Source organism: Penicillium longicatenatum (assembly GCF_028827895.1).
Source record: "Penicillium longicatenatum strain IBT 33135 chromosome Unknown contig_1_segment0_segment0, whole genome shotgun sequence".
NCBI classification, from domain to species: domain Eukaryota; kingdom Fungi; phylum Ascomycota; class Eurotiomycetes; order Eurotiales; family Aspergillaceae; genus Penicillium; species Penicillium longicatenatum.
The window spans coordinates 2,565,112-2,592,148 of NW_026643119.1; the positions used below are offsets into that span (position 1 = coordinate 2,565,112).

The following is a 27,037-nucleotide window of genomic DNA, read 5'->3' on the forward strand; positions in this document are numbered from 1 at the left end:
TAATATAATTAATGTTAAGGGAGTATAATAGCTAGGTGAGAAGAGGAGAATAGTAGTACTAGGTAGAATATTCTAAGACTAATTCTTAAAGAAGGGAAGAGGAGAGCTATCCACTTCCTTTAATTTACAGATGATTCATAGGCGATTTATATATATATTGGGAGGGGTAAGACTACTGTACATAGCTATCTAACTTTATCCCTTACTAATAAGGTATCCCCGTTTTTCCTATATTAATTAAGCCTTAAATATCCACTAAACTAGTTTAATAATATTTAAATTAAGTATATATAAAAACTAATCTAATATCTAAATACTATAATCCTTAAATTACTCTTCTATACTTAATAATATACAAATTCTTATATTATCCTACATAAATATAAACTTAGATTTATAAAAATAAATAATATAATCTCTTCCTATATAAATCTCGATCCTCTTTTATAATTAATAACCCATTTATAAAATATCCTTTATATATATCTTAGGGTTAATAAAATCCTTTTAATAAGTCTTAGGATTTTTATGTATTAGAACCTAAAGTTTATTAAACTAAGTATTTGTCTATAAAGATCTACTTTTATTAATTTAAAGTTTAATTCTTTAATTATTATTTTTAGGCGAAATCATTATATTTCTAAGTAAATATATTTTTATTTTTTTCTATATTTTTAGATCTCTTATTTTAAGAGTATATATTAGAGTGTATTTTAATATAGATTATTAATTGTAGATATTAGAGTGTATTTTAATATAGATTATTAATTGTACGTATTATAAGTTATTTATAATTATCTTTATAATTTTAATATATTAGTAATTAGATATATTAATAAGCTTGGTTATTCTAATTCTAAAGATAACTAATTTTTTTATAAGAATTAATAATTCTTGATTAGTTAAAGTAATTCATAATATTAGGAAAATAATTAGTAAAATATATCTAATTATTTACCCGATCTAGCTTACCTCTAGTAATGGCCGCTATATAGGGGTTCTTCTAGGACTGCCTAGTAGCGAAATAGTGGCCTGTACCTAGGCGGACGTGGATGAGGCAGAAGTTAGGGCTTCCTATAGGGCGGTGTGCTTGGCGGTCGGCCTATTCTACCTATAATTCGCTGTTAAGAATTAGATATAAAAATGGAGGTGGTCTGATATAGTAGAATTACCCACCGTATCTCCGTAACTCGTAATTCCTACTCGCATCACCAAGTCCTTAATTCGCTTATTTCTACCTTACTCTGTCTGCCCTTACTCTGCCCTTACTTTTGCCTTGCTTCTACCTTAGGGATCTTTATTTCCTTAAAAATTAGACTATAATTATAAAATTCCTAAAGAATACCCTAAGCTTAGTACTTAATTACCTTATTAGGCTTATATACTTAGCTATTATATATACTTTTTATAGAATAGAAACTATAAATAATTAATCTTAATTAAATCTATAAGTATCTTTAGATTTAATCTATCTTTAATAGTCGTCTTTAAGGGTAAAGGCTTAATTATACGTAAAGCTAATATACTTCTAGAAAATTAGTATCTTGAATATAATAATAATAGATAGATCTAAGATAAAATTAGACTTTAGTAGCTTTAAAAGATATCTCTTTTATTAACTTTCTTCTATATAAAGGGAAAATACTACTTATTAGTGATTATTAGTTATAGACGTTATCTAACTCTAAAGTTTAATAAAATTTACTATTAATATAATATAATATTAGTTTATATATTATTATACTTTTCATATATTTTATAATCTCTTAATATAGATGATTTTATATTTCTAAAATATATATATAAGAAAAAAATTATTAGTTTTATACAAATTATATTAAACTATATTAATAAGTTAGACTATCTTAGTATATCCTAATAAGATATAGAAACTAATCCTTAAGGAACTTTACTTATTCCTTGAGAATTTAAACTTAAATACTATAAAGGGCTAAACCCTACTTTACGCGAGCGGCCTACTATTAGATCCCTATTATTCTATAGCTAATATATAACTACTCCCGTTAAGCCTTAGTGGGGTTATAGATATAGGATCTACGACGTAATAGTGTTCTTAAATGATAGGTAACTTTATAAATCATCTATATTAATTAAAAAGCTCTTAAGATAATAGATAATAATTTATTAGCTTTATTAAATTCTAATATTTAACCTAGATAAATAGGTAATTTAGGTAAATTTTAGTCCTATAAGGTATAAGGGCTAAATATATAGGACTAGATTTTCAAAACTTTCTAAGCCTTACTCAGACTACCTATTTAGTTAATTTCCTAACCTCAATAGATAATCCTATAGGTATAGGACTAGAACTGTCTTCTGCTTATAGGTAATATCTAAGTTTATCTCGTTAAATTATATTATTTTGAATTATTTAAACTCTATAATATAATCTAGCTAACTAAATAAATTACTTATTTTTAAAATATCTATAATTTATTTAACCTTATATCTTTCTTATAAATTATCTTATAAATTACCTTTTAGACTTATAAATTGTTCTATTTTCTCAATAAGCTCAAGATAAATCTTTTTTAGATATCCTTAAAATATTTATAAGATTCCATTATTAATTCTATTATAGTTTATATATACACTAAGCTTTAGTTAATTTTCTAATATTGAGCTTTTTTCTATGATGAAAATAAGTTATATTAATATTTATCTATACTTTTCAAGAATTATTCACTTATATATAAAGTCTTCAATAGTAAGAAGCCTTTGGTTTTTATATAGATAACTAGTTTTTTACTATTAATTTCTATTTCTTAAATATTTAAATATAATAGATTTTCTAATAAGAAGATTAAGGTCTTTTATACTAACATAGATAAGACTGGATTTATAAAAAAGGATATATTAAGATACTATAATAATAAACTAATTTATAATAAGTATTAGCTTTTATCTTATTAAAGAAAAGAAAAATTTTTTATTCTTAGATAAAAAATATAAGAAAGATACTACAAGATGATGAGATCTGAATAATGAATAGCTTAGTAATGAATAGCTTCTTTAGAGATATAAGAAGTTAGAAAGAACTACCTAAAACTTACTTAAAGTATACTTAAGTTATTAAATAATTTAGTCTCTACTAAGCTTAAGAATATCAATATAGACCTAAGATTATATATAGATAATATATTATTCATAATTTACTAAATAGCTTAGACTTAATATTACTTCATTGTTAGAGTAAATTATTATATATCTTTTATCTTAGTTATTTCATTAACTAAATAAATAATAGTTTGTATTTTTAAATTAGCTCAAGTAAATAGATATCCTATAAATTTGACTTTATTGATTAAGAAAAATTTCCTCCTCATAGCTTTCTTAATAATGAAAAGGAAATAGTAAATTTCAAAATTTAAGAAATATAAAAGAAGTTATTTACGAAATTTCGTTAGTTTAAAAATTTAAGTGATATATTTTGAATCATTATATTAAGATATCTAAATTAGATATTATTATAAGTAAATTAAAGCTCTTGATTTATTGTAAACACTCAATTAAATACTGAACTTTAGATTTATATATTATATATAAATTATAGTAGTAATTAAAACCAAAGCTTTCTATCAAAAATACTAAAAATTCACTTCTAGGTTGAAATTTACATAGCTCATAAAGTTTACTAAACTACATTTTAAATTAGCCTAAAGAAAGTCATAAAAATAAAATATATAAAAATTTTGATATTAGAGTTCATGATTTATATATTATATATAAGAAATAGAAAAAAGATTTATTAAAGATAGTAGAATATTTAATCTAAATATTTAAATAATAATAAGCTCTTATAAATAAGTTAAATTATTCTGACATATTTAAATTAACCTTAAGAAATTAAGTTAGTTAAAATTGAATATAAGAACGAATAATAAGCTTTATAGGGAGACTTAATGTATAATATCAATATCTAAGGTTATAAAATGATATATTAAAAGAATTCATTAAATAGCTTAGATATCTAATATTATAAAGTTCTAGTGAATATATCATACTTTAAATTACTTAAGGGTTGGTATTATATATAGCTTACTAAATAGTTATATAATACCGTTTTACTTAATAATATGTTATCTATTATTGATTTTTATATCTTTATAACTACGTTATATATATCGAGCTTTTTCTTCTTATATACTATTATATAGTTATATATATTAATATTTATGTATATAAGGAATGGATTAAAATGATATAAAACTTATATTTTTAGATCTATAAGTTACTTTATTTTTCTATAGCTTATTAAATATCTTTTTAATAGTTATTATATTTATTTATTGAGTAATATATAATATAGTTTATTAATAGTCTTATTCTAGATACTTTTCTATATTTAAAATATAGCTTAAATAAAAAGACCTATTCTTATAAAAGAAAAGTATAAAAAGTTTTTGTTTATTTAATAGTATAATTAAGATGTAATATTTTATATAACTACTTTTATAAAAGAATAGATTTTCTTTTTATTTCTATCTTATAAAAAAGATATTAGAGATCTATATAATTATTATATATTTTAACTACTAGTAATATACTAACTAAGCCTATTATCTTAGTTAGCTATACTAAATTATTACTTTTTATACTTTTTATACTTTTTAAGCTTTTTTAGTATTATACCTTCTATATCTATTATATTAAGTTATTAAATATATTATTTTATTAATTCTCTCTCTATATTTTGAATTTTTTTATTATCTACTAAGATTTTTATAGGGTTATAGTTATTTTAAATTAGCTATCTATAGATCTTATAAGTCTCCCTTTACTTCTTTATATCCTTACGCTTCTAAAATATCTAGTTAGAATTGATTTAAATAAGGCTATTAAATAATATAGAAACTAATCTTTAGGGAAATTAACCATTCCTTACGAGTTCTAATAAGTATCATTAGGGGTTGAACTTAGGTCTAGATGAATATATAATTATGTACTATAGGAGATAAGACTGAAAATTTAAATTACTTATAGATTTTATTAAGGTCTAGGTCAAACCCTAGTACTCTACTTGAGAGAGTAATCTACTACTAGATCCTTTTAATTTTGTGGCTGATATTATACTAACTTTGTATAGTCTTAGCGGAGTGACGTAGATTAGGTTTTGCTCTAATAAATTTGATTTATTTTCCTTAAAAAAAAAGAAAAACTAGTGGTAGTAGTAGTAGGAGTAGTAGAATTCATTGACCCGATCTAGCTTCCCTCTAGTAATGGCCGCTATGCGGGGGTGCTACCGGGAAAAAGAAAAACTAGTATTATATTATATTTTTGATTTTTCTTATATTTAGTATTATTATATGTTCTTACTGAATCTATAATAATCTAATATATCATTATTATTGATGATATACTAATTAAATAGAATAAATTAGCAAGATTGTATATTCACAAATTATTAGGTAAAATTACTTTAACATATATAAGGATATATAAGGGCTTATTTTCATGGGAAAGGTAGAGATGCCTTATTATAAAGGCACGGAGTTAGGTATCTGTGTATGGAGACCTCGTCCCTCCCGATGTGCATGTAAATCGCCTATAAATTCCATTTACAAGGGAAGAGAGGATAGACTCTCTCCTATCTTATTAGGAATAGTCGGTATATCCTACCTAATACAATTTTAATATATAATAATAAAGCTTAGCCTATTGCGATCCTATTATACTACGGAATGAATTTCGCATAGTATAAAGTCTGATGAATATTCGATTTTTCATAACAAAGTCTTGCTCTATAGCTGGGGTTATATTTAAATATTGATTTCTCCCATCAAAAGACAAAAGGATGAAAAATCTATTGATATTAAGAGGTATATTTATTTAAGATGAATAAATATCTTTCCCAAACTTTATATATAGAATTTTATACCTGGTGTCTAGCTAATAGATAGGTTTTCTTTTGAATAAGAACACTAATGATGAAATATATCCACTAAGACCTCACCCCCGCTCCTATCACTATATATTCACAACTATCCGCAGAGAACCTCTTATAGTAGCAACACGTTGATGTAGAAGACTTTGGTGATAGATAAACATACTAACTTTTATTTTGGTCAATTCCTTTTAGATTTTACATGATTCTCCAGCAAGCAGAAAAGCGACCCAGACTGTCAATCTCATTAAAAACACCTAAAAAACCATAGACAAACAAGACTAGAGCTTGAATTTACTTAAGTAATCCGAAGCCAGTGAAACGGCGTCGTCCACCTTTTCTGTATTGACACCATTGCCAATAGAAGTCGATCCTTTTCCTCCCGCCTTACCACCAACAGCACTAGAGACGACAGCAGCCCAGTCATTTGCAGAGGCACCCTGGTCGCCGAGTTCCTATATTGACTAGCGTTAATCTCGAATGTACTATTGAAGATCATCCTGAATTAAGAAGCAGTGATTACATACCTTGGACACATAGCAGCCGTGCGCAACTCGGGTTTGTTCGGAGTCCACGGCTAGAACATACACGTTCTTACCTTGCATTTTCGATTTGACGTGGTTGATGGATTCACTGACAGCTTTCGCGCTTGCTGGCATCGGAAGCTTGACAACCAGAGATGACAAGTTCTCATTTTCTGGCAATTGGAAATAGGTGGTAATTGCCTCCACAGCCTTCTTGATCTCTAGCTTTTGCTGGGCCTTCTGGCCATCAAGAACTTGCTTGTTGATTGCAGCGAACCGTTCCCGGAGTTTGGCCTTCTGGACCGCAGATATAACAAGCTGGTTGAGATCCACCTGAACCTGCTTGGCATCTCGCTCTTTCTCAGGACCAAGAGGCAGCGAGTCCAATTGGTCAAGGCGCTTCTCAAATTCCTGGGCAACCCGTTGAACTTCGTGAGCATCCTCGCCGGTGACGGCGATGATACGGCGAATTCCTTTCGCAATGCCACTTTCCTCCAGGATGACCAAGTCTTTGATATCGCCAGTTTTCTGGACATGCGTACCGCCACAAAACTCAATACTGACCTCTTGCCAGCGGGGATCTTGGACATTCCGCAAGATCTCTTCCAGCTCAACGCCAACAGAAACGACACGAACAGGATCAGGGTATGTCTCTCCAAAAACGGCTCTGACACCAGAGATCTGCTGTGCCGTCGCTAGAGAGACCTCCTGGGAATACACAGCACAATTTTGACGAATATATTCAGTGGCTTTGGCTTCGATTTTCTCCAGATCGGTGTCCGAGATGGCTGCCTTGTGAGAGAAATCAAAACGAAGCTTCTCCGCCGCTACAAGAGACCCCTTTTGTTCAATTCCATCCCCCAGGATTTCCCGCAGAGCAAAGTTCAGGATATGGGTACCGGTATGGTTGTTCCGGATGGGCCAACGACGAAGCTCATCGTATTCACAAATCACGGTATCCCCTACGGAGAGAGCTCCGTACTTCATGAAGCCCGTGTGGAGAACGTACCCGGCGTACACTTGAACATCACCGACTTCAAGCTCGGCCTGTCCATCAATGACAATCTTGCCAGTGTCACTTTCCTGACCACCCTGTTCGGCATAGAAGTTGGTGCAGTCAAGAATGACACCAAGCTGTTCTCCATTGGGGGCAGACTCGGTACTGTCGTAAAAGGTCCTTCCGTGATAAATGGCTTTGACGTGGGCTGTGATATTACCTCGTCCGAACTTGGCAGAGTCATCCGTCTTTTGAACATCATCCATCTTCTCCAGCTTCCCTAGGTCATGAACGTCGAGTTTGACAGCATCTGCAGCAGTCTTTTTCTGACCCTTGCTAGCTTCCTTGGCCTTCAGTCGTGCTTCCTCAAACTCCACATCGTCAATGCACAGGCCCCGTTCCTCAGCCATGATCTGAGTAAGGTCGACCGGGAAGCCGAAGGTATCATACAGTCTCCATACATCGGCACCATGGAGCTTCTCGGCACCCTTCACCTTGGCTTGCTGGGCATACTGCTCAAACTGACGCTCACCTCTATCCAGCGTTTTGGCAAAGGATAACTCCTCTTCGTCGAGGACCTCCATCACGTCCTGTTGCTTTCTCTTGAGCTCTGGGAACATATCGCCAAGTTGAACCACCACCGTGGGCACCAATTTGGAGAAAAAGTTCCCAATCTCCACCTGGAAGTATTTGCGAGCAAACCGAGCTCCTCTGCGCAATACTCGACGAATTACGTAGCCACGACCCTCACTGTTGGGGATGACGCCATCCGAAATTGCAAACATCAAGGTCCGTACATGGTCCGCCACGACGCGATAGGCAGTATCGATACCGTCGGTATCTTCGGCTCCAAACAGTCCGCGGTACTCCCGAGCCCCGGTGATATCTTGAATGGCTTGGAAGATAGGGGTGAAGACGTCAGTGTCATAGTTCGAGGATTTGTCTTGAAGAATCGAGACGAGTCGCTCAAAACCCATTCCTGTATCAACATGCTTATTGGGAAGGGCCTGCAGAGACCGATCTGCTTCTCGGTTATATTGGATGAACACGTTGTTCCAGATTTCCAGCACGTTGGGATCATCCTGGTTAACCAGATGGGCCGCATTACGACCGCCAATTCGATCGTAGTGCACTTCACTGCATGGTCCACACGGACCTTGGTCACCCATTTCCCAGAAATTATCCTTCATGTTGCCGGGAATAATGTGGGCTTCCGGCACGCCAACTGATTTCCAAAGTTCCTTGGCCTCGAGATCCGGTTGCAAGCCACCCGCTTCACTTCCTTCAAAATAGGTGACGTAGAGACGATTCGGGTCCAAGCCATAGACCTTCGTCAGGAGGGTCCACGAATACGAGATCGCTTCTTTCTTGAAGTAGTCACCAAAACTCCAGTTACCAAGCATCTCAAAGAAGGTCTAGTGTAAAATAATAAGTATTATCCCGTCAAGAGATAGGAATGGCGTACTCACATGGTGATAACTGTCCTTGCCCACATCATCGAGATCCTACGTAGCGGCCATTAGCAATGGTGGGGGAGCTTATAGCGGGGTAGTTTAGACTCACATTGTGTTTTCCACCGGCACGCAAGCACTATCACAGGAGAAGTGAAAACAACGATTAGTAAAAGATCTTTTTACTGGTCCGGAAAGGCAAATCTCCTTACCTTTTGCGAGTTCACGGCGCGTCGCAATTTTGCAAAGTCTGACTGCGGGTCCACGGTGCCTAGGAAGATCGACTTGAACTGATTCATTCCAGCATTGGTGAAAAGTAAGGTCGGATCGGACAGCGGAACGACAGGAGAGGAGGGCACTGTCATTGCGAGCCATGGTGGCGTGGGGTCAGTTTGGAGGGGCAAAAAAATTATCGCGCGGAGGGGTGTCTCCTACCAAAAGTGTGGCCATTCTCCTTGAAAAAGTCGAAAAAGGTCTCTCGGACACGCTGGGCCGACCAGGTGGAAGTATCGGACGCCATCCTGACAATGGGGGGGGGACAAGAGTGGGCGAAGGCGAACAAAGCGAGGAGGGGAGAAAGGTGGAATCCGCGCGAAGAGATGAGTCAAAGCCACTTCCCCCCTCTGAATTCCAGGAACCCGCATTAACGAATGGGACTAGAAGCCCCTCCCCTCTCTCTCTCAGGAGTCGAATCTCTGGATCTTTCTTGGACCCTCCACCGACACTACCGATTAAACAACAGAACAAGAACCTGATCCCAAGGGTTCCGCCGTGGGATCCGGTGCAATCAGGGGGTGTGGATGGCACGGAGTGATGAGAAGTCCCAAGGCAAAAAGCGTCCCGCCGAAGGTGATCCAGATGGCGCGCAACCACTAACCAAGAAATTCGGCTGTCTTCAGATCGGTAGGGCTTGTCTTGTCTTCTCTTCTTCTTTCCCTTTGATTGTTAACAGAACTAGGAGAAAAAATGAGTTGAATACGCTAACCCATTCTTTCGTAGACCATGACTCCTGTGCTCGGACCAAATACGACACGCCTTCCCACGAGTCTGCCATGCTATTAGATGACACCAAACACACTACCTATATCTATAATTTGGATCATGAATTGGCTGAACCGGATCCACCGGATACTCTGGTGCTTCTCCCTCTCGCGGCCAGGATGATCTCGCTGCCCAAGTCGGTGTGGTCATCCAACCCAGCCGAAGGCAAAGAGTTGGTTCTTTACACCGAACCGTCGTCTCTGACGGTTCCTAAAGAGCAGGATAGTGTGCGCAAAGCGATCATTGAATCGAGAGCGCGGGCTCGTACCTGCCAATCCCCGTCTATCAGCCCCTCGGCCGTGAGTAATAGCATTCCGCAACCCGACCATGATGATCCAATGGATATCGACTTGGATCCATAAGCACCCATTGGCCATAGTCTAGCGGATGTTATTACCACGTTTCGTTGGAAAGAGTGAACACCTTAGCCCATCAAGACCGTATAGCGTAGTCGATCGAGGGAGAAATGCATAGCATTGCTGTTTCCGTTTCTTTTTTTCTTTTCTTTTCTGTAGCTTCATGGTATTGTCATCTGAATTATTAGGTATCTACATTTCTCCACATTGCACAATTGTCACGTCTTGATTTGGTTTGTCCCTTGTGGTCCGAGTGTTCTCGATCATACGAACCACGTCTAATCCATCAATGACTTGCCCAAACACAACGTGTTTGTTGTTCAAGAAAGGCGTTGCGGTCGTGGTGATAAAGAACTGGCAACCATTGGTATTGGGTCCCGAATTCTGCCCTTTCTTTTAGCCAGAAGAACTCGCCAGAGGGCGTTCCCGAAAACTTACTGCCATACTCAAGAGACCTGCACGGTCATGGGTCAATGCGAAGTTTTCATCCGCAAACTTGGGAGTTCCATAGATGGTACACGATCCTGTCCCATCCCCATTGATAAAGTCTCCGCCTTGAATCATGAAATCTTTGATCTAGTATTGTCAGCACCATGTCCAGTCTTGCATCGCAGAGCACATACTACGCGGTGGAATTTGCTCCCCTTGTAGCCCTGAGGTTGTCCTTTGGAGTTCTTGCTCTCCCCCGTGCAGAATTGCCGGAAATTCTCTGCGGTCCGTGGGGTCACATGGGCGAAAAGCTCCATTTTCACTCGGCCCAGAGGCTCACCTGTGCTGGGAATTAACTTGCAAGTTCGTGTCATCTCGTGAATTCTCATACCTGCAAGGGCTATATCAAAGAACACTACCGGGTTTGAGGGGTTGGGTGCTACGGAATCAGCCATGATGATCTGATGTAGGAGGGTTGCAATTGATTCATACGGATTCGGGGAAGGGAGCAAAGGAGATGATACGTTGGTAATTCTATTGTAAGAAGGGTGGCAAGGTAAACTAAATCTCATCTCATTTCTCGCTATGACGCAGCAATCCTCTAGGCCTCTAGACAGCCATGATCGTGTTTCATGCTTTGATTAACCTCTATTTAACGGAGGACTAGGTCCTACGGGGCGGGCGTCGTGGTGGTGTAGCTGTCCAAGAGGTATGGTATGTAATGAAATTTTAGACTTTCATCCCGTGACTCCAGCCTCAAGTCCTGCTCCCCTTCCACCCCCTCTCTACAGCCTCCTTGGCTCTTTCGGGGTAATCCACTTGAACCCCATGAGACCTTACCTAACCTGTACAGAGAAATACCGTGACCCCAAGTCGATCATCGTATCCTTGTCGTGGTCACTGGCTATATGACTTCCAGTCCACTCTCCTGAGCGGCAGCTCATCCATTTCTGTCGCCAGAGTGGCCGTTAATTGTGTTTAGGGATGCTGGATTGAAATCCAGAAATCCTGATATCAGAGTGAAGCGCGTCCTCCATCATCTACTGGACTACCACTCATTCCCCTCGTCCATTACTGTATAAATTTTTCTTAAAAAGGCAAACAAAAAAATGAATTCAACCACGACTTCCGCTGCAAGTACCGCAGCGACTACTACGAGTAACAGCGGGAGTGGCTCTGGTTCTGCGACCAGCTCACCTCTTCTGTTTTTCGTGGCCCTTGGATTCGGCGTTGTTTTCACCAATCTATGGTATGTCTGTCGTTACTATTTCCTCTCCGAATCCACCCTAGTGCCAGGTAAATTTCTTTATCAAAGAACTGGAATTTTGACGGGGACTTAGGATTATTGTCGGGGTAAAGTATTGTTTTCGGTACAACCAACGAAATCGGCAGTTGCGCAGTGAGGAGACTGGGGAGCCCATTGATCTGGTGGCGATGCCTCGACCCCATCGGAGACGACGAGAAAAGAGACTGATGACGATGGACGAAGTCAATGCGAGATTTCCCTTGATGAAATACAAAGTCTGGAGGTCGTCGCGCGCCAACCAAGGTCTCCCAACAGAAGGGGGCATCACTGCTCCTAACAGCCGGCCGCAGAGCTTGATCCATGAAGGGGGGGTGGTCGCCGCACCCGATGTTGTAGAAACAGCTGCACTTACCCCCGCCGAGGGGGAGCTTGAGGGTGGCAACCTCAGTTCTTCGCATAGGTCCTCCCATCCCCAGCCTGGATCAAATATACAGCCCGGGGAGAAGGTCACGCAATCTGCAACTATTTCCCAGGGAGAAATGGGTGCGGAAGTTACGGAAGAGAAGTGGCAGCATAACTTGGTCAATCAAAATATTGACGAAGAAGAAGAGGAAGGCGATCATATCCGTAAAGCTGTCCCACTGGAGCTACTTCCGAACCCGGGGGATTCTTGTGCGATCTGTCTGGACATAATCGAGGACGACGATGATATCCGTGGGTTGGCCTGCGGACATGCTTTCCATGCCTCGTGTGTTGATCCTTGGTTGACTAGTCGGAGAGCTTGTTGTCCCTTGTGCAAGGCCGATTACTATGTCCCCAAGCCTCGCGCACACGCAATTGAAGGAACATTGGCAGGGGAACGACAAGGGCGTCGCACAGCATCAAGCCGTAACGACGTCCTGCCAAGACCTCCTCGTGCAACTCATTCCAGGAGCAATCAGACTCCTCTTTCCCGATTGCAGATGGCTCTCCCTGGACGTATATTCCAAAATCCACGCTCAGAACCTTACTTAGAGTCTTCACAGTCTGAAAACCGCTCAAATCGCACTCTCCAAGACCGTGGAATCCCGGACAATCAATCACGCCAGCCTTTTTGGTCACGGCTTTTTCCACGTATGCGTCGGCATTCTTCCAACACTCCCTCAACTCTCTCTCCTGGCGTCTTGACTGATCGACTGTCAGCTGAGCAGTCCCGCACGCCTGGCCAACTTGAAGCCGGGCTTTGAATTTTGCACCACCATTTCTACTTACGATTCCTTGGTTCCCAAGTACCTGCATGCTGCATCAACATCTGGAATGTATGAACAGCACAGCCGTTTCATTGTCGAATATTTGATTCTGTGTAATTTATTGATTCATTGGGGTCCTGTGGGCGTACGCGGGCTATCAGCCACTCTGGACCATTTATGACTTAACGAGCTTCTCTCTTTGTTGTGACCTTCCCTGTCGCTGCTCGTGGCGAGGTGGGCGGGGGTAGCCAGGTGGGTCACCAGGGACTTGGCCCTGATCTGTAAAGATGAAAACCTCGAACCATGATCTCCGCCTATTTCGATTACTTTTTTGGATATATCTTCCAATTCTAATATTCTCAATACCTCTAATGGGTATTTTGACGTGCCACCTTTGCAACAAGATTCATATGGTTATATCACCAGTGCATTCCACCCTTGTATCTAGTCCTCTTTTTCATACATGGTCCCATTTGAGTATATGTAACCCATACCGAACGAAGTAGAGGGCTCTATATGTGAAAACCCCTTGTTCTAGGTATAGGTATATATACATGTATACTATGGCTTGATCTCGGGAAACAGCGAGTATGTCCAAAAAAATTCAAAAGTCATTATTCTAGTTTGGAATATCAACCAAAAAGTCTTACATTTTCGATGGTCATGCAAGAATCTCGAGCATAAGTTGGAGTAGCACCATTGCGTTGTGATGCCCCATCTCCAGGACTCGCTCAAGACCAGGGGATAGCTGTGCACGCACACATGGTAAGGGATCTAGATATGTAGGGAAACGACTCATCCCCAAAGCAAGAAAAGTGCAACAAAACCCCTGGGCCAAATATACACAACAAAGTCGATTTCCCTGCAGAGAAACACAAAAATACCCGAATGATAGAGTCAAAAGACAAAAGCCCCTAATTTCATGTTTGCACTTTCGATCCGCCTACTCCAGCTCCTATCACACTGGGCAGCTCTTGCTGGCCCATGCTAAACAACATACCAACCACGCTACTTACCATGATGATAGCGAAGACACTGACACCGGCAATCAGGAAGAAAGGAGAGCTAATATCCTTTTTCTGACAGGCCGGCCCACCCCACTGGACCTTCTGAATAGTGCCATCTTTTTTCCGCACCACAGTCTGTTGGCAGCGACATGCGTAGCAGTTGCTGGTGGTTGCCTCGCCACCGGACGTATATTTCAGGTAACAGTACCCATGTCCAGAGCAGTTGTTAGTTGCCTCTGAGCAAGACGAGTTGGAAGCATGACAGACGGGGGCGAGGTTTGAGTGCAGAGACAGGTCTCGTGATGACATCTGCGGATCATTCTGTGCCTCGGAGGCAGATGAGAATGGTTCTGCCCGCGAATTCTCGCCTCGCTGAACAATATTCTTCCGGGCTTCCGAATCGTGCGCCGAGCTGGCAAGGAGTACAACGGTGACATCCCAGTTGTCCGCGGAAGATAATTTGGCCAGGTGCTGGAATACTGATTCCAAAGGTTTGATATCGAGAACGTTAACACTGGATGTGACCTGTTGACAAGGAGAAGAAGAAAAAAGAATGAGCACTAGTCTCTCCAAATAGTAGTGAAGATGAATACCTTGAACGATAATCGGGAAGCGGTTGTCTTTAGGTCATTACTCGCCCATGTCTCCACCGAATTGATAAGATCCAGAAGATCATGATTGAACAAGTTATGACCGAGAGAAAGAACCGGGTCCTTAGAAAGGCAGTCTTTGGCGGTCTGTGTTAAAGTGTTAGCACAGCCAATTTTTTATCCAACAGCAATAGTGTAGAATATCCATACACGAGTAGACTTCGTCTTGCCATCGCCCCCATGATACATGCAGTGGCTCCCTTTACTGCCGCCTTGCACAAGTGATGTAAATGGCTCGTCGACCAAGTCGAAAGAAGCACCGGGGACAAAGAAATTGGGAAATTGGTTCTTGCGCAAGCTCCTATCTGCTGAAAGAAGTAGAGTATGAGCTTTGACATCTCCCATCGTAGCAAGCGTGCTCCCCATACTTACCGACGTCCTCGTCAAATCCTTCTAGGATAAGCAAACTTTTACTAGGTACCTCGTGGTTGCTACCGAAAAGAGGCAGTTGGGTGTCGACAAATTGGTCCAGGCGATCCGCTTCAGCCTCCATGCCTCGAAGAACTGATGCTAAAGATGATTCCACGCGAATCTTCAAAGCGAGTTGTGCAAAGTCCTCAGACACTGTCACGGATTCTGAGTCCAAGGGCAGGCTGGAGGGGAACTTGAAGATCGAAGCATCCATCGCATTCGTCCCCACAGCACCTGTCGCCGCGAGGGCAAGGAGCTTGGAGACCCAGTACATTTTGTCGGTTCGTCTAAAAGCAGTCTTAAAAAGGTCCGAGTGGAGATAATGTCAGAGTAGCAAGTCTTCGTGTGCGAAAGATTGCGTGGATTCCACGTCCAGGAGATGATCGAAGCTTCCCGGAGTCAAGCTACGAGGACCCTCAATACGTTCCCGAATACGTGGAGGTCGGCTGCGATAAGATATCACGTGGTCGTCCGCCACATGAGTCGCGCCTCAAATCTCTCTCTATCACCATCTCGTTCGAGCATACTCATTTGGATTGTCTCAATGCTCCGGCTCAGGCATCTATTCCGAAGCCAAGCCCGCCCCTTTCGCTTCCACTCTGGCCCTCGTGAATCAATCCATACAACCCCGACTGTCCGGCATGTGAGATTTAGACGGCCTTGGCTGAGGTGAGTTGCTTTGACCTCCATCTTAATGTGGAGACCATTCTTACAAAGTTGTTATTAGATCATTCTTCTCTAAGTGTCTTCTTTATGGTGCTGCCTATCAGTTATGGAGTTCTTTCGTTCTAGTCCGCTTTGACGATGATACTCACGATATCGATGCACCCGAATCAACTCCGGAAGCAACTGGTTTGCGCCGGAGTCCCTACGGTGGTGAAGAGTTGCTGGAAGATGAGGAAGAAATTGGGGCACCTTTGTTTGTTCCACTGACTTGGTCCTGGTTGGAAGAAGGCAAGCTCTACACTGCTTCGGATCCGGAATGGCAAGAGTTTGTGCAAATATCCAAGGATCGAGAGAAACTGAAGAGCCTGAGAGGTAGGTAACTATCCACAGGGTGTATTGATTTGGCTGATCAAATTAGATGAACTTGCCGCGATTGTTCGAGACAGTGCCTCGGGCCAGTTGTCTCAGATTCTTGGGAGTCCCCTCTCCCTGACTGGGTTTTGGCTCGTACATCAATTTCCACACCGCGCTCCTCCAGAATATCTACGATCCGGGTATGTATACTTGGAAATCGACTATCCCGGCGTACTGACATGTTTGACTTAGCATTGAAATCACGGATAATGGTGTGGCTTGGGTTACGAGGCCCATCGATTCCGAACTCGGCGACAAGGTGCAGACCTTCATGAAACCCATCCATGTGGCACTTGCTATCAAAGATGCCTATCTAGTATTGTTGGGAAGACAGCTAGCTCGCTTCAGGGGCGATACACCTCATGCTCTGGAGAGCTTTAGTCAACGACGCATTCTATCGAATAACGAAAACTTCAGTTCTACAACCTCTCATGAACAGCCCAGTCTTCGGCCCGCCATGCCTGAAGAGACCAAAGGAAACATTTCTTCCAATGGAGACAATGAGCTCCATCCTTCTTCTATTATCTCGTCATTACAACGACTCCCTTTGCCTGATTTGGGTCCCGGGTCGGATTTACACTTGGCATCTCTTGCTTTTCGGTTGCGATTAAACGAGTATCAGACCAACACCCCACGTACACCTATTCGGGGAACATTCTTCATCTCTGGCCCTGTCGGTCTCAAGGGACCCAATGGATTCTGTCGATTTGAGGTGCGCGGTGAATACGACCCTTCTAAGTCTGGATGGCGTACGGTTGAGATGTCATTGCGGGATGTGAATTTAAGGAAGCAAAAACCGCTTGGGGGCCGCTGATCATGATCAAATCACACCCCCCTGTCTTTTGATGCCCCTTGTCTAGGTCGATCAAGCTAGAAACCACCTTTTACCTCATTGGCCTAGTGACAGCAGTAAGTTACTAGTGATTGACATTGCAGACAACGTCGCTAGAAAGAGGACTGGTCAAAGGATCACGCCTACTTTGATATGCTTGTCCAACTTTATAAGTGTGATATTGTTCTCGAGTTGGGTGTGTCATTCCAACCCGACCTATATTTATACAGAGACGAATAGCTATGGTTACACTTGGGGCAAACAGACCGCGAGCTGTTAATAAAGTGCCTATCAAAAGGAGTATATGCACGGTTTCCAACGTGAGAAGGTGCTGTGATGTAATAATAATGGATCCTACGTTAGTTAGGCCGAGGCGGGGTAATGTCAGCACCCTTACTATAATAATACGTGTACTCCCTCCTCCCTCTTTGAACACCAGATCCCACAAGAAACCATGTCGGTCCCTCCTAAGTTCGCAGGGCTCAAACTTTCCGCTAGTGCTCCTCAGGCGAGTCAGCATACGCTGGAATTGTGTACGTCTATGCCTACGACTTAGTGAACAGTAATGAGAAGCTGACGACATCCAGACCTTGACTATGTCTGCCCGGTGAGTTAGTTGCTCGGGGGAATATGTACACCGGACTAAGGTACCTTCAGTTCTCCGCCAAGATGTTTAACACTTTCTATGCAATGAGTCCCCAAATTGCACTGCAGTATGGTCCCCGGCTCCAGGTCTTGTTTCGACAGCATATCCAGCCATGGCATCCCTCCTCCACACTCACCCATGAAGCTGGGGTAGCGGTTCTTCGTCTGGCCCCGGAGAAATTCTGGGATTTCAGTGCCGCCTTGTTTAAGCGCCAGACCGAATTCTTCGACGTGAGCGTGGTGAACGAAACCCGGAATGCCACGTACGGACGGCTGGCCAAGATTGCCGGGTCTGTTGGCCTAGACGAGAAGAAGTTTTTGGATTTGTTGAGGATCCCAGAAGCCCCCGGCGACGATGGTCACTTGAACGTCGGAAACCAAATCACCAATGATCTCAAGTGGATCATCAAAGTAAGTAACTGATGCTCCTAGTCCCAGAAACCCGCCTAATGCTAGCCAGACGGATCGAGTGATCGGGGTTCATGTTTCGCCTACCGTCTTTTTCAACGTAAGAGAGCCCCACTGAAGAAATTTCTCATATGATATTGACACCTGGCCCAGGGAGTAGAGGAGCGCGGCGTCAGCAGCAGCTTCACGGAAGCTCAATGGGCGGAATGGCTGGCTCAGAATGTGGTTTGATCAAGAAAAAGGGACTTATCTATGACAGACAGGGTGGGTTCACTTTTGCGCGTAGATAAGCACCTTTACCGAGTCCATGAGCAATGGGAACATTTTGAATCATATCTCATTCCAGAACTTCCATAAAGAAAGATGTTGTGGACCCTAGTGAACATACTGGTCGGATGCATGTCCATGTAATAAAACAAAGAAAAGAAAAGAGATTCATCACATTTGTGTCTCAGAAAGGGAAGAAGGTGAAAACATCCGCTGCGCAACCGAATTCATCACGAGTCTATTGTGCCATTGGCGGCTGGTAGTTCAGAGGCCGTCTGGAATGAGTCAGTCGAGAACATCGGAGGGAGGAAATTCGGGGAATACCGACTTGAATAAGAGAATATGAGGCTCCGGCTCATGCACCTCATAGTGTTCCCATCCCAAACTCTGCGAGCTCCTACATTAGCCGCATTATCGCCCGACTGAGGATTGAACCGACTGTACCTGTGTTATACCCAATGCTCGCCATTCCTCCTCCCACAACAGTTTCAGTGTGCCTTTCGAGCTGTCAAAGTAGTCTGAGGGAATCTTCTTAAGCATGTTCTTCGGCAACTGCACGTGTCGGTATTCGAATTTGTCGTCCGAATATCTACTTCCAAGTTAGTTGCCGGGTATAAATAGACAGGTGAGGGAGGGGTCCATGCCTTGCCGAGTAGTGGATGGAGTCGATAAATTCATCTAGACGGTCACGCTCAGACTCCAACAAGAGCCGCGGTTTCTTGTTTCTTCTGATCGGATCGATATCCATTGGAGAGGCAAAATATGCTGAAAAGGAAACGTGATTGAAGAATTTGAGGAATCTCTTGGCTCTATGACGGGTCAATGTGAGGTTCGGCGCACGACATTCTTGAAGGTTTTTTTTTGTGGTAGTTGGAGGGAAGCTTGTCTCAATCTCACTCACACTTTGGACAATTTTCTGAACCGTGGATGTGAACCTACCAAGAAATTCAGCAATTTGGAGACGTGGAAGGGTGAAGTGAATGTTTTGGAGACACGAACCAGTTTGTTTTTGCGGGACGCGGAAGAGAGAGCAAGAGAGATGGAGGGGGAAAGGAGGCCTGAGGTGTCAACAGTGCAAGGTTGTATTTTGTCCTTGAACATTTGTGTTTTATCATGTCAGGGATAACTATTGCACTGAGAGAAACATCATGCCACCATTTTAGATGTATTGAGCATAATTCCCTTGATCATCTCCAAAAAATAAGAGAATCAGAGCTTCCAATCATCGTTGTCATCACTGTATTCCCATTCCCGCCAATACGCTGACGCGCCGAATACCACTTACCTAAGACGGCGGGTCCACTCGGACGATCGCAGCGCGTCTGCACACGTCGAGGTATGAACTTCTGGGGCATCCTTTGAGTCCTTTGCTTCTCATTTTAGGTGTATTCCTTGTTGAAATTTCTCCGAATCCTCTCCCCTATCCACGAGATGAGCACCAAACGGCGCGTGGCGGTGGCAGCGGCTTCTCCCGAACTGAAGCTGCGTAGTCAGAAGCGTCGCAAACTGTCTGTAAGTCATCCCGATGTACTTCTGGTCTCCCTGTCATCCACCGAACCAACAGAATCTGTCGCATGGCATTTGTGATGGCCACCGTGCTTTGATCGCGTATATCGCATTCTCAATCTATGCGGGCGGCGCGACGCAAGTTGCGAACCAGCTACGCTTCGTATCGCAATGAGTGGACTAACCTCGTGGATATGCGTTAGGACAATGATTTTGTGGATTTCGAAGAGTCAAACCGTGCATCCTCCGAGCCAGTAGACGACGCCGAAGCAGACTTCAGCTCTGGATCACAGAATGACGAGGATGAGCCCGACGTGGATTTTGAGGGCGATAGCCTTCAAACAGCACAGGACAAGATTCTCTCGGAGCTATTTCGACTAAGGGACTCAGAGTGAGATCCTGTGACCCACGCTGTAAAATTGACGTGATACTGATCATGCTCTGTAGTGGCGAAGAGGTAGCTTACCCGTTCATCGGTAAACCAGACCGCAATTTGTATCGGGACTACTATGAAGTCATTCACCATCCAGTCTCGTTGCGCAGTATTCAAAAAAAGGTCCGTGGTACTGACGGAAGAAAGAAAGGCACTAAAATGACTGCCTTTCCTACGTGGCTGTCCTTTGAAGAGGAGGTCAGTTATCTGTGGCGAAATGCCCGAGAGTACAACGAGGATGGCAGCGAGATTTGTGTTCTTGCAGGTGTGCTTGAAGTAAGCCTTTCCCTCGACTGCAGCACCTTTCACTTTTTTGATCAAGGAGGGGGCCTGACATGCAACCAGAGTTATTTCCAACATCGCGTGGCAGAGGCCAAGAAGCTTGTTCCGGATCCCATTCAGGTAGATGGTCACCCCGAATTACCTCGTATCAAGTTGAAAATGGCCTCGAATAATCCGGAGGTGGGGGCACAAAGGTTAACATTGAAGATGGCTCGCCAGACTCCCGGAACCCCGAGGGACGATAAAGCGCCATCCGGGGTCACTGTCGATAGCGATTCCCTCAAACGCCGACAAGAGGTGGTCCGCTCCGGGTCTATAAGTCAAGAAGTTGATACACATCATATGTCCCCTCGAACAAGGTCTCTCCGCAGAAACATCGGAAGCCCTAAATCCAGTGCGGCTACTACCCCGCCGGCCTCGGAGCAATCGCACGGCCTGGTCAGTGGGCGAGACACAACTAGTGTTGTTAAAGACGAAACACCAGGAGCGCCATTTCAACGGACCGAGATGCGCTCGTCCGCCGGTCTACATGGGGTTCCTTTAGACTCCACAAACGGACTTTCCCATCAAGATGGTAAGGCGAGAGATTGCAACATCATTGAAATATAGGGTTGGCTTACGTTTTATGGTTAATAGCAGCATTGATGCACCCAGCTCCTGAGCTATCCCCTCTGGACTCTCTTTGGAGACGACCAGGCCAAGGTAGAACCTACCCTCTTTTACATCGGGCCACGCTTCTTCAATTAGCTAGGAAGATCTGAGACCCTGTTTGCTAACCCACCATTCAGATGCCAACTCAGCACTCATCCGCAACGTTCAAATCCTCACCCATCCCACGCTATCTTTGAAAGAAGACTTTTGCTTGGACATTCCTCCATCATCTACATTGTCTCAACAAACCATTACTATTCCTCTACCCCCCCTCACACCACTTGTTGACAGTCCGACCCACATTAACAGCCAGCACAGCGCAACGGCAGGTCAAAGTTGTTGCTCTGATGGGCACTCAACGCCTTCATGCAACTGGAGATGCATCTACGCTGGCGTACGATATCCAACTCCATCCAGGTACTACGAAGGTTGACTTGGAGGCCATTGCTGGACCAGCTAGGGGAGCTCCTAAATCCGGCCCCCCGGGCTCCGAGGTGGATTATGAGCGGGTCACCATATTCTTTAATCTATTGCGATGATTGAGGGAGAGGTATCACGGCAATAGGATTTGCATATTTCTGTACCTGGTTGTTGGCATTTCCCTCCGATTCTTTTGAATGTCTTTGCAGCACTGGGGTTCGTTTTCTGAGCAGTCTTGTGTGTTAGAAATGAAATTAACCAATCATAGTATCATTGACCATGTTGGCCTTTAATATGGAAACCATAGTCTTAGGTCGGAAAAATGTAACTACGTAGTCAACTAGTTAATGTGTCTCTGAGTCGCTAACTTATTAGTTAAGTCATGTAAAAGATGATCAGTCATCATTCGGCTCTTCCCACACCACGTGATACACCGCCACCGCAAAGTTTTCTGCCCTGCCCATAGTGTGGGCATTGCTTTTATAAAAAAAAATTTCGACCCGTCCAAACCCCTCTTTCCCACCTTTTTCTATTCCTCCAACTCTACCACTCAATTTCACAATGGCGGACCTTCCGGTGTACGACGGAGCGATCGGTATCGATCTTGGTATGATCACTGCAAAAATCCCACAAATTCCAATTCTCTCTCTAACTTAAATGTGCAGGCACCACCTACTCTTGCGTTGCCAACTACGAGGGCACCAATGTCGAGATCAGTGCGTTCTTCCTTCCGATAGCCCTAATTGATAATTGTGTATACTGACTGGAGATCAATCAGTCGCCAACGACCAGGGTAGCTACACCACCCCCTCTTTCGTCTCCTTCACCGACAAGGAGCGTCTGATTGGTGAGGCCGCCAAGAACCAGGCTGCTATGAACCCTACCAACACCGTCTTCGACATCAAGTGAGTCCTGAATATTGATTCAATTTCTGTTTTTGTTCTGGTTGTATCTGACTGGTTATGCAAAGGCGTTTGATCGGTCGTCGTTTCGATGACCCCATTGTCAAGAAGGATGTTGAGTCTTGGCCCTTCAAGGTTGTTGACCAGGGTGTCAGCCCTGCCGTCGAGGTTGAGTACCTCGGTGAGACCAAGACCTTCACCCCCCAGGAGATCTCCTCCATGGTCCTCATGAAGGTAAGTGCCCGATGTATATAACTAAATCGACCGTCTTACTCACAATTGAAAACAGATGAAGGAGGTTGCCGAGACCAAGCTCGGTAAGAAGGTTGAGAAGGCCGTCATCACTGTGCCCGCTTACTTCAACGACAACCAGCGTCAGGCTACCAAGGATGCCGGTGCCATTGCCGGTCTGAACGTCCTCCGTATTATCAACGAGCCTACTGCCGCTGCTATCGCCTACGGTCTGGGTTCTGGCAAGTCTGACAAGGAGCGCAACGTCCTGATCTACGATCTGGGTGGTGGTACTTTCGATGTCTCTCTTCTGAACATCCAGGGTGGTGTCTTCACTGTCAAGGCTACTGCTGGTGACACTCACCTTGGTGGTCAGGACTTTGACACCAATCTGCTCGACTTCTTCAAGAAGGAGTTCCAGCGCAAGACCGGCAAGGACCTCTCTGGTGATGCCCGTGCCCTTCGTCGTCTGCGTACTGCTTGCGAGCGTGCTAAGCGTACTCTGTCCAACGCCACCCAGACCACCGTTGAGATCGACTCTCTCTTCGATGGTGAGGACTTCAACTCATCTATCACTCGTGCCCGTTTCGAGGATTTGAACGCCAAGTCCTTCTCTGGCACTCTGGACCCCGTCCAGCAGGTTCTGAAGGACTCTGGCATGGAGAAGAAGAAGGTCGACGAGATCGTCCTTGTCGGTGGTTCCACCCGTATTCCCCGTATCCAGAAGCTCCTGAGCGACTTCTTCGACGGCAAGCAGCTCGAGAAGGTAAATTCCCCAAACACCTCTGTAATGATAATGATCGCTGACCAATCATCTTTTAGAGCATCAACCCCGATGAGGCCGTTGCCTACGGTGCTGCCGTCCAGGCCGGTATCCTCTCCGGAAAGGCCACCTCCGCCGAGACCCAGGACCTTCTCCTCCTCGACGTTGTTCCCCTTTCCCTCGGTGTTGCCATGGAGGGTAACATCTTCGCCCCGGTCGTCAACCGTGGTCAGACTGTCCCTACCATCAAGAAGCGTACCTTCACTACCGTCGTTGACAACCAGAGCACCGTTCAGTTCCCTGTCTACCAGGGTGAGCGTACCAACTGCGCTGACAACACCTCCCTGGGCGAGTTCACCCTTGCTCCTCTCCCTCCCATGCGTGCCGGTGAGGCCGCTCTTGAGTGTGTGTTCGAGGTCGATGTCAACGGTATCCTGAAGGTCACCGCTACTGAGAAGACCTCCGGCCGCTCTGCCAACATCACCATCTCCAACGCTGTCGGCAAGTTGTCCAGCACCGAGATCGACCAGATGGTTGAGGATGCTGCCAAGTTCAAGTCCAGCGACGAGGCTTTCACCAAGAAGTTCGAGTCCCGCCAGCAGCTTGAGTCTTACATCTCCCGCGTTGAGGAGATCGTCTCCGACCCCGGCATGTCCATGAAGCTGAAGCGTGGCAACAAGGAGAAGATCGAGTCTGCTCTCAGCGACGCCATGGCCCAGCTCGAGATTGAGGACTCCACTCCCGAGGACCTGAAGAAGAAGGAGCTGGCCCTCAAGCGCCTGATCACCAAGGCCATGGCCACCCGCTAAATTGGTCAATGAACATAGGATGGTCAACGTCTGTCTAATCCCCCGCTTTTCTCCGAATAGCGTCTGGAGGACAATCTGCGCCATATAGATCATGGGATGGGGCACACATGTTGGTCCATGTTTTGGTGTTTAAAGCCGGGCAACTTTGGGCGCAGTGATTTTTCTTTTATTATTTGTCTTTTTTTTTCACTTTGAAAAAGTATGCGTTTTATGTAGACGAAGATCGACGTTGCAAATTTAATGTGTGACGAATCAGAATTACATTGTGATTGAGTGTATTGATGGGCCTTTGAAAGTGGGGAGAGTTTTGATTTTTCCCTCTAATACCAAGTCCATACGTTGGATCAAATTCTACTTTTCTACCTCTTCCCTTCCACATCTACCATGTATCGTATCCTTCGATTATCTCTCCCCTACCCACAACGGTTGCTTGGAAACTCGCGGTTTGCATGTCCTTCGTTAAAGTCTCCTCTGTCCCTCCAGGGTCGGAGCTTTGCCTCCTCGCCCGCCTTGTATAAGAAAAAGGACAAGGCAAAGAAAGCCTCAACAGACAGGGAGCCCAGTGCCGTTGCTTCTGACGACCCCTCCGATCTATCTCAACTTCAGACTGGCATCTCGGCTGCTGTTGCTCGTCTGAAAGATGACCTGTCGAAGCTTCGCGCAGGTGGGCGATTCAATACCGCGTCGCTCGAAGGGTTAAAGGTCCAATTGAGCAAAGACAGTCAGGAATCGGTCAAACTGCGTGATTTAGCTCAGGTGGTCCCCAAAGGAGGACGCTTGGTGACGATTTTGGTCGCCGAAGAAGAAGTGAATTGTGCCCCACGATGACAACGCTACGGAGTCTCGCTAACGTACTTCCTGTACAGCATGTCAAACCGGTGACATCGGCGATTGTCTCTTCGAACTTGTCCTTGACTCCTCAGCAAGACGCTCATAACGCCCTTCAGCTCAACCTGCCAATCCCACCACCGACCAAGGAATCCCGGGACCAAAGCGTCCAGGCGGCCAAGCAAGCCTTTGACAAGGCCGCAAGCACCGTTCGGGACTCCAGAGGGGCTATGCACAAACGACTACAAGATTTGCAGAAGAAGAAATTGGCCCGACCGGATGACGTTCGCAAGGCTCATGACCAGATGGAAAAGGCGACAGATAAAGGCCATAAAGAAGTCAAGGATCTCTTTGACGCAGCTAAGAAAACTTTGGAGCAGGCATAAATATGCCCCTTTGTAATATAGCCACAATTGTAATTCTAGATACAGGGGGACAAAAGGGCCACCAAAACCCTCGGGGAAAGCAGAAAAGGAACAGAAAGGCGCCCAGATAATCCAGCCAATAATAGTACAGACCACTTGCAATTCTCAACGCTTGACCCGACCGGAGGCCAGGAGGGATTCAACCTTGGCCAAAAACTGCGGCCTCTTGCCCGTGGTTTGGTAAGTTCCGTTGTTGCGGAGATTCTTCATCACCTCCCCAAGCACCGCCGGTTTACCCTGAACGACCTCCACAGTTGGGTATTTCCCTTGGGCATACGTTTCAAGCAGAATCTTGGATTCTTCCGTCTTAATGGCATTGAACTCGATATCACGAGGCTCGACAAGATCACCCTTTTGCTGAGACATCTTGTCCGCACGAGCCTTAGCCAATCGCTTGACCTCTTCCATTGCCTCCATCCTTTCCGCCTCGCTGTGGAACAAGACGTTCTGGCCCTTCCAGATCCGTCTACCCAGCTCGTAGGGAGGGACATATCCATTGGGGAAGCGACCACTGAGGCTGGAGAGTTTTTCCAGAACTGCCGCAGATCGAGCGTTTGTGTCGGTTGGGAGAGAAGGCCAAGTCTGTTGGAGCGAGGTGAAATCGATCTCCTGGGGCTCATAGCGAACCGGAGTCGGCCGAGCCTTGATCACTTTTTCTTGCTCAATTTGTTCAATTGCGGCGGCAATGACATCCTCGCCCTCATCCGATTCTGTCTTCCTTGACACCCTAGTTCTAGGTTTCCGTTGGTTCTTCTTGGCCGCAGGCTTGGGCTTGCCCTGGGGTTGGTTTCCGCCTCGAGCGGTACGACTCCGGGGGCTGCGAATGACTTTGGCTTGTTCACCACCAGCTCTTGGTGCAGCAAATGCTCTCGCATCTAGAGCTTTCGCGGTCCGAGGTCTGTTTGGTGGTCCGGATCCTGGAGGTTTACTTGAAGGGCGAGGCTTGAACGAAGAAGCCGCGGCAGACTTTGGAGGCTTTGATTTCGATGCGGCAGACTTTAGATTCGATGAGGGGGTCCCTGTCTCTTGAAAACAGAATTAATAGAAGCTCAAACACGTAAAATGTCCTTTGGGCAATTCTGTTCGTTTTCTATGCAATTGCAAGTTTCCCAAGGTTGGTTAAGAACGTACGTGGTTTACCGTCGCCCTCCGCGGCGACAGAGCGAGAAACGGAAAATTGACGAATTGGGACAATCGACCCCAGTCGCACCCGGTCGCTCTGGCGAGCGATCTGCCGAAGTGGAATCATGGCGGCTGACGTGGTGGGAAAAGCCAGAAACCGACGGGGAAAAGCACAAGTTTGGGATTC

General features: G+C 43.9%; 11 protein-coding genes across 11 annotated transcripts; 7 read left to right on the forward strand and 4 right to left on the reverse strand.

The window, feature by feature from the left end:
* Positions 1-6,186: 6,186 nt before the first annotated feature.
* On the reverse strand, positions 6,187-9,397 carry N7484_001718 (alanine--tRNA ligase; the record flags this gene model as incomplete). Its single annotated transcript, XM_057112138.1, has 6 exons — positions 6,187-6,360; positions 6,433-8,841; positions 8,896-8,931; positions 8,990-9,016; positions 9,090-9,235; positions 9,313-9,397. The coding sequence occupies 6 exons, from the start codon at positions 9,395-9,397 to the stop codon at positions 6,187-6,189; spliced, it is 2,877 nt and encodes a 958-aa protein (XP_056976875.1).
* Positions 9,398-9,677: 280 nt separating this feature from the next.
* Positions 9,678-10,280, forward strand: N7484_001719 (uncharacterized protein; the record flags this gene model as incomplete). The annotated part of the gene is made up of 2 exons (XM_057112139.1): positions 9,678-9,780; positions 9,877-10,280. 2 exons carry the CDS (start codon positions 9,678-9,680, stop codon positions 10,278-10,280), a joined length of 507 nt encoding a protein of 168 aa, XP_056976876.1.
* Positions 10,281-10,466: 186 nt separating this feature from the next.
* cyp3 (putative peptidyl-prolyl cis-trans isomerase) lies at positions 10,467-11,158 on the reverse strand (the record flags this gene model as incomplete). The annotated part of the gene is made up of 4 exons (XM_057112140.1): positions 10,467-10,658; positions 10,713-10,850; positions 10,898-11,043; positions 11,095-11,158. 4 exons carry the CDS (start codon positions 11,156-11,158, stop codon positions 10,467-10,469), a joined length of 540 nt encoding a protein of 179 aa, XP_056976877.1.
* Positions 11,159-11,812: 654 nt separating this feature from the next.
* On the forward strand, positions 11,813-13,175 carry N7484_001721 (E3 ubiquitin-protein ligase RNF103; the record flags this gene model as incomplete). Its single annotated transcript, XM_057112141.1, has 2 exons — positions 11,813-11,952; positions 12,044-13,175. 2 exons carry the CDS (start codon positions 11,813-11,815, stop codon positions 13,173-13,175), a joined length of 1,272 nt encoding a protein of 423 aa, XP_056976878.1.
* Positions 13,176-14,098: 923 nt separating this feature from the next.
* Positions 14,099-15,520, reverse strand: N7484_001722 (DUF3844 domain-containing protein; the record flags this gene model as incomplete). The annotated part of the gene is made up of 4 exons (XM_057112142.1): positions 14,099-14,710; positions 14,779-14,922; positions 14,986-15,143; positions 15,208-15,520. The coding sequence occupies 4 exons, from the start codon at positions 15,518-15,520 to the stop codon at positions 14,099-14,101; spliced, it is 1,227 nt and encodes a 408-aa protein (XP_056976879.1).
* Positions 15,521-15,790: 270 nt separating this feature from the next.
* Positions 15,791-17,140, forward strand: N7484_001723 (uncharacterized protein; the record flags this gene model as incomplete). The annotated part of the gene is made up of 4 exons (XM_057112143.1): positions 15,791-15,915; positions 15,974-16,284; positions 16,331-16,466; positions 16,519-17,140. 4 exons carry the CDS (start codon positions 15,791-15,793, stop codon positions 17,138-17,140), a joined length of 1,194 nt encoding a protein of 397 aa, XP_056976880.1.
* Positions 17,141-17,612: 472 nt separating this feature from the next.
* N7484_001724 (DsbA family protein) lies at positions 17,613-18,442 on the forward strand (the record flags this gene model as incomplete). Its single annotated transcript, XM_057112144.1, has 5 exons — positions 17,613-17,691; positions 17,746-17,765; positions 17,816-18,214; positions 18,264-18,311; positions 18,365-18,442. The coding sequence occupies 5 exons, from the start codon at positions 17,613-17,615 to the stop codon at positions 18,440-18,442; spliced, it is 624 nt and encodes a 207-aa protein (XP_056976881.1).
* A 1,467-nt stretch (positions 18,443-19,909) lies between these two features.
* On the forward strand, positions 19,910-21,889 carry N7484_001725 (bromodomain-containing protein; the record flags this gene model as incomplete). The annotated part of the gene is made up of 8 exons (XM_057112145.1): positions 19,910-19,990; positions 20,043-20,126; positions 20,188-20,375; positions 20,432-20,693; positions 20,763-21,273; positions 21,336-21,401; positions 21,488-21,640; positions 21,669-21,889. The coding sequence occupies 8 exons, from the start codon at positions 19,910-19,912 to the stop codon at positions 21,887-21,889; spliced, it is 1,566 nt and encodes a 521-aa protein (XP_056976882.1).
* A 442-nt stretch (positions 21,890-22,331) lies between these two features.
* Positions 22,332-24,475, forward strand: hscA (putative Hsp70 chaperone (HscA); the record flags this gene model as incomplete). Its single annotated transcript, XM_057112146.1, has 6 exons — positions 22,332-22,377; positions 22,436-22,486; positions 22,549-22,675; positions 22,741-22,906; positions 22,962-23,669; positions 23,726-24,475. The coding sequence occupies 6 exons, from the start codon at positions 22,332-22,334 to the stop codon at positions 24,473-24,475; spliced, it is 1,848 nt and encodes a 615-aa protein (XP_056976883.1).
* Positions 24,476-24,859: 384 nt separating this feature from the next.
* Positions 24,860-25,689, forward strand: N7484_001727 (ribosome-recycling factor; the record flags this gene model as incomplete). Its single annotated transcript, XM_057112147.1, has 2 exons — positions 24,860-25,282; positions 25,342-25,689. The coding sequence occupies 2 exons, from the start codon at positions 24,860-24,862 to the stop codon at positions 25,687-25,689; spliced, it is 771 nt and encodes a 256-aa protein (XP_056976884.1).
* A 144-nt stretch (positions 25,690-25,833) lies between these two features.
* On the reverse strand, positions 25,834-26,977 carry N7484_001728 (uncharacterized protein; the record flags this gene model as incomplete). Its single annotated transcript, XM_057112148.1, has 2 exons — positions 25,834-26,747; positions 26,860-26,977. 2 exons carry the CDS (start codon positions 26,975-26,977, stop codon positions 25,834-25,836), a joined length of 1,032 nt encoding a protein of 343 aa, XP_056976885.1.
* Between the last annotated feature and the right edge of the window lie 60 nt (positions 26,978-27,037).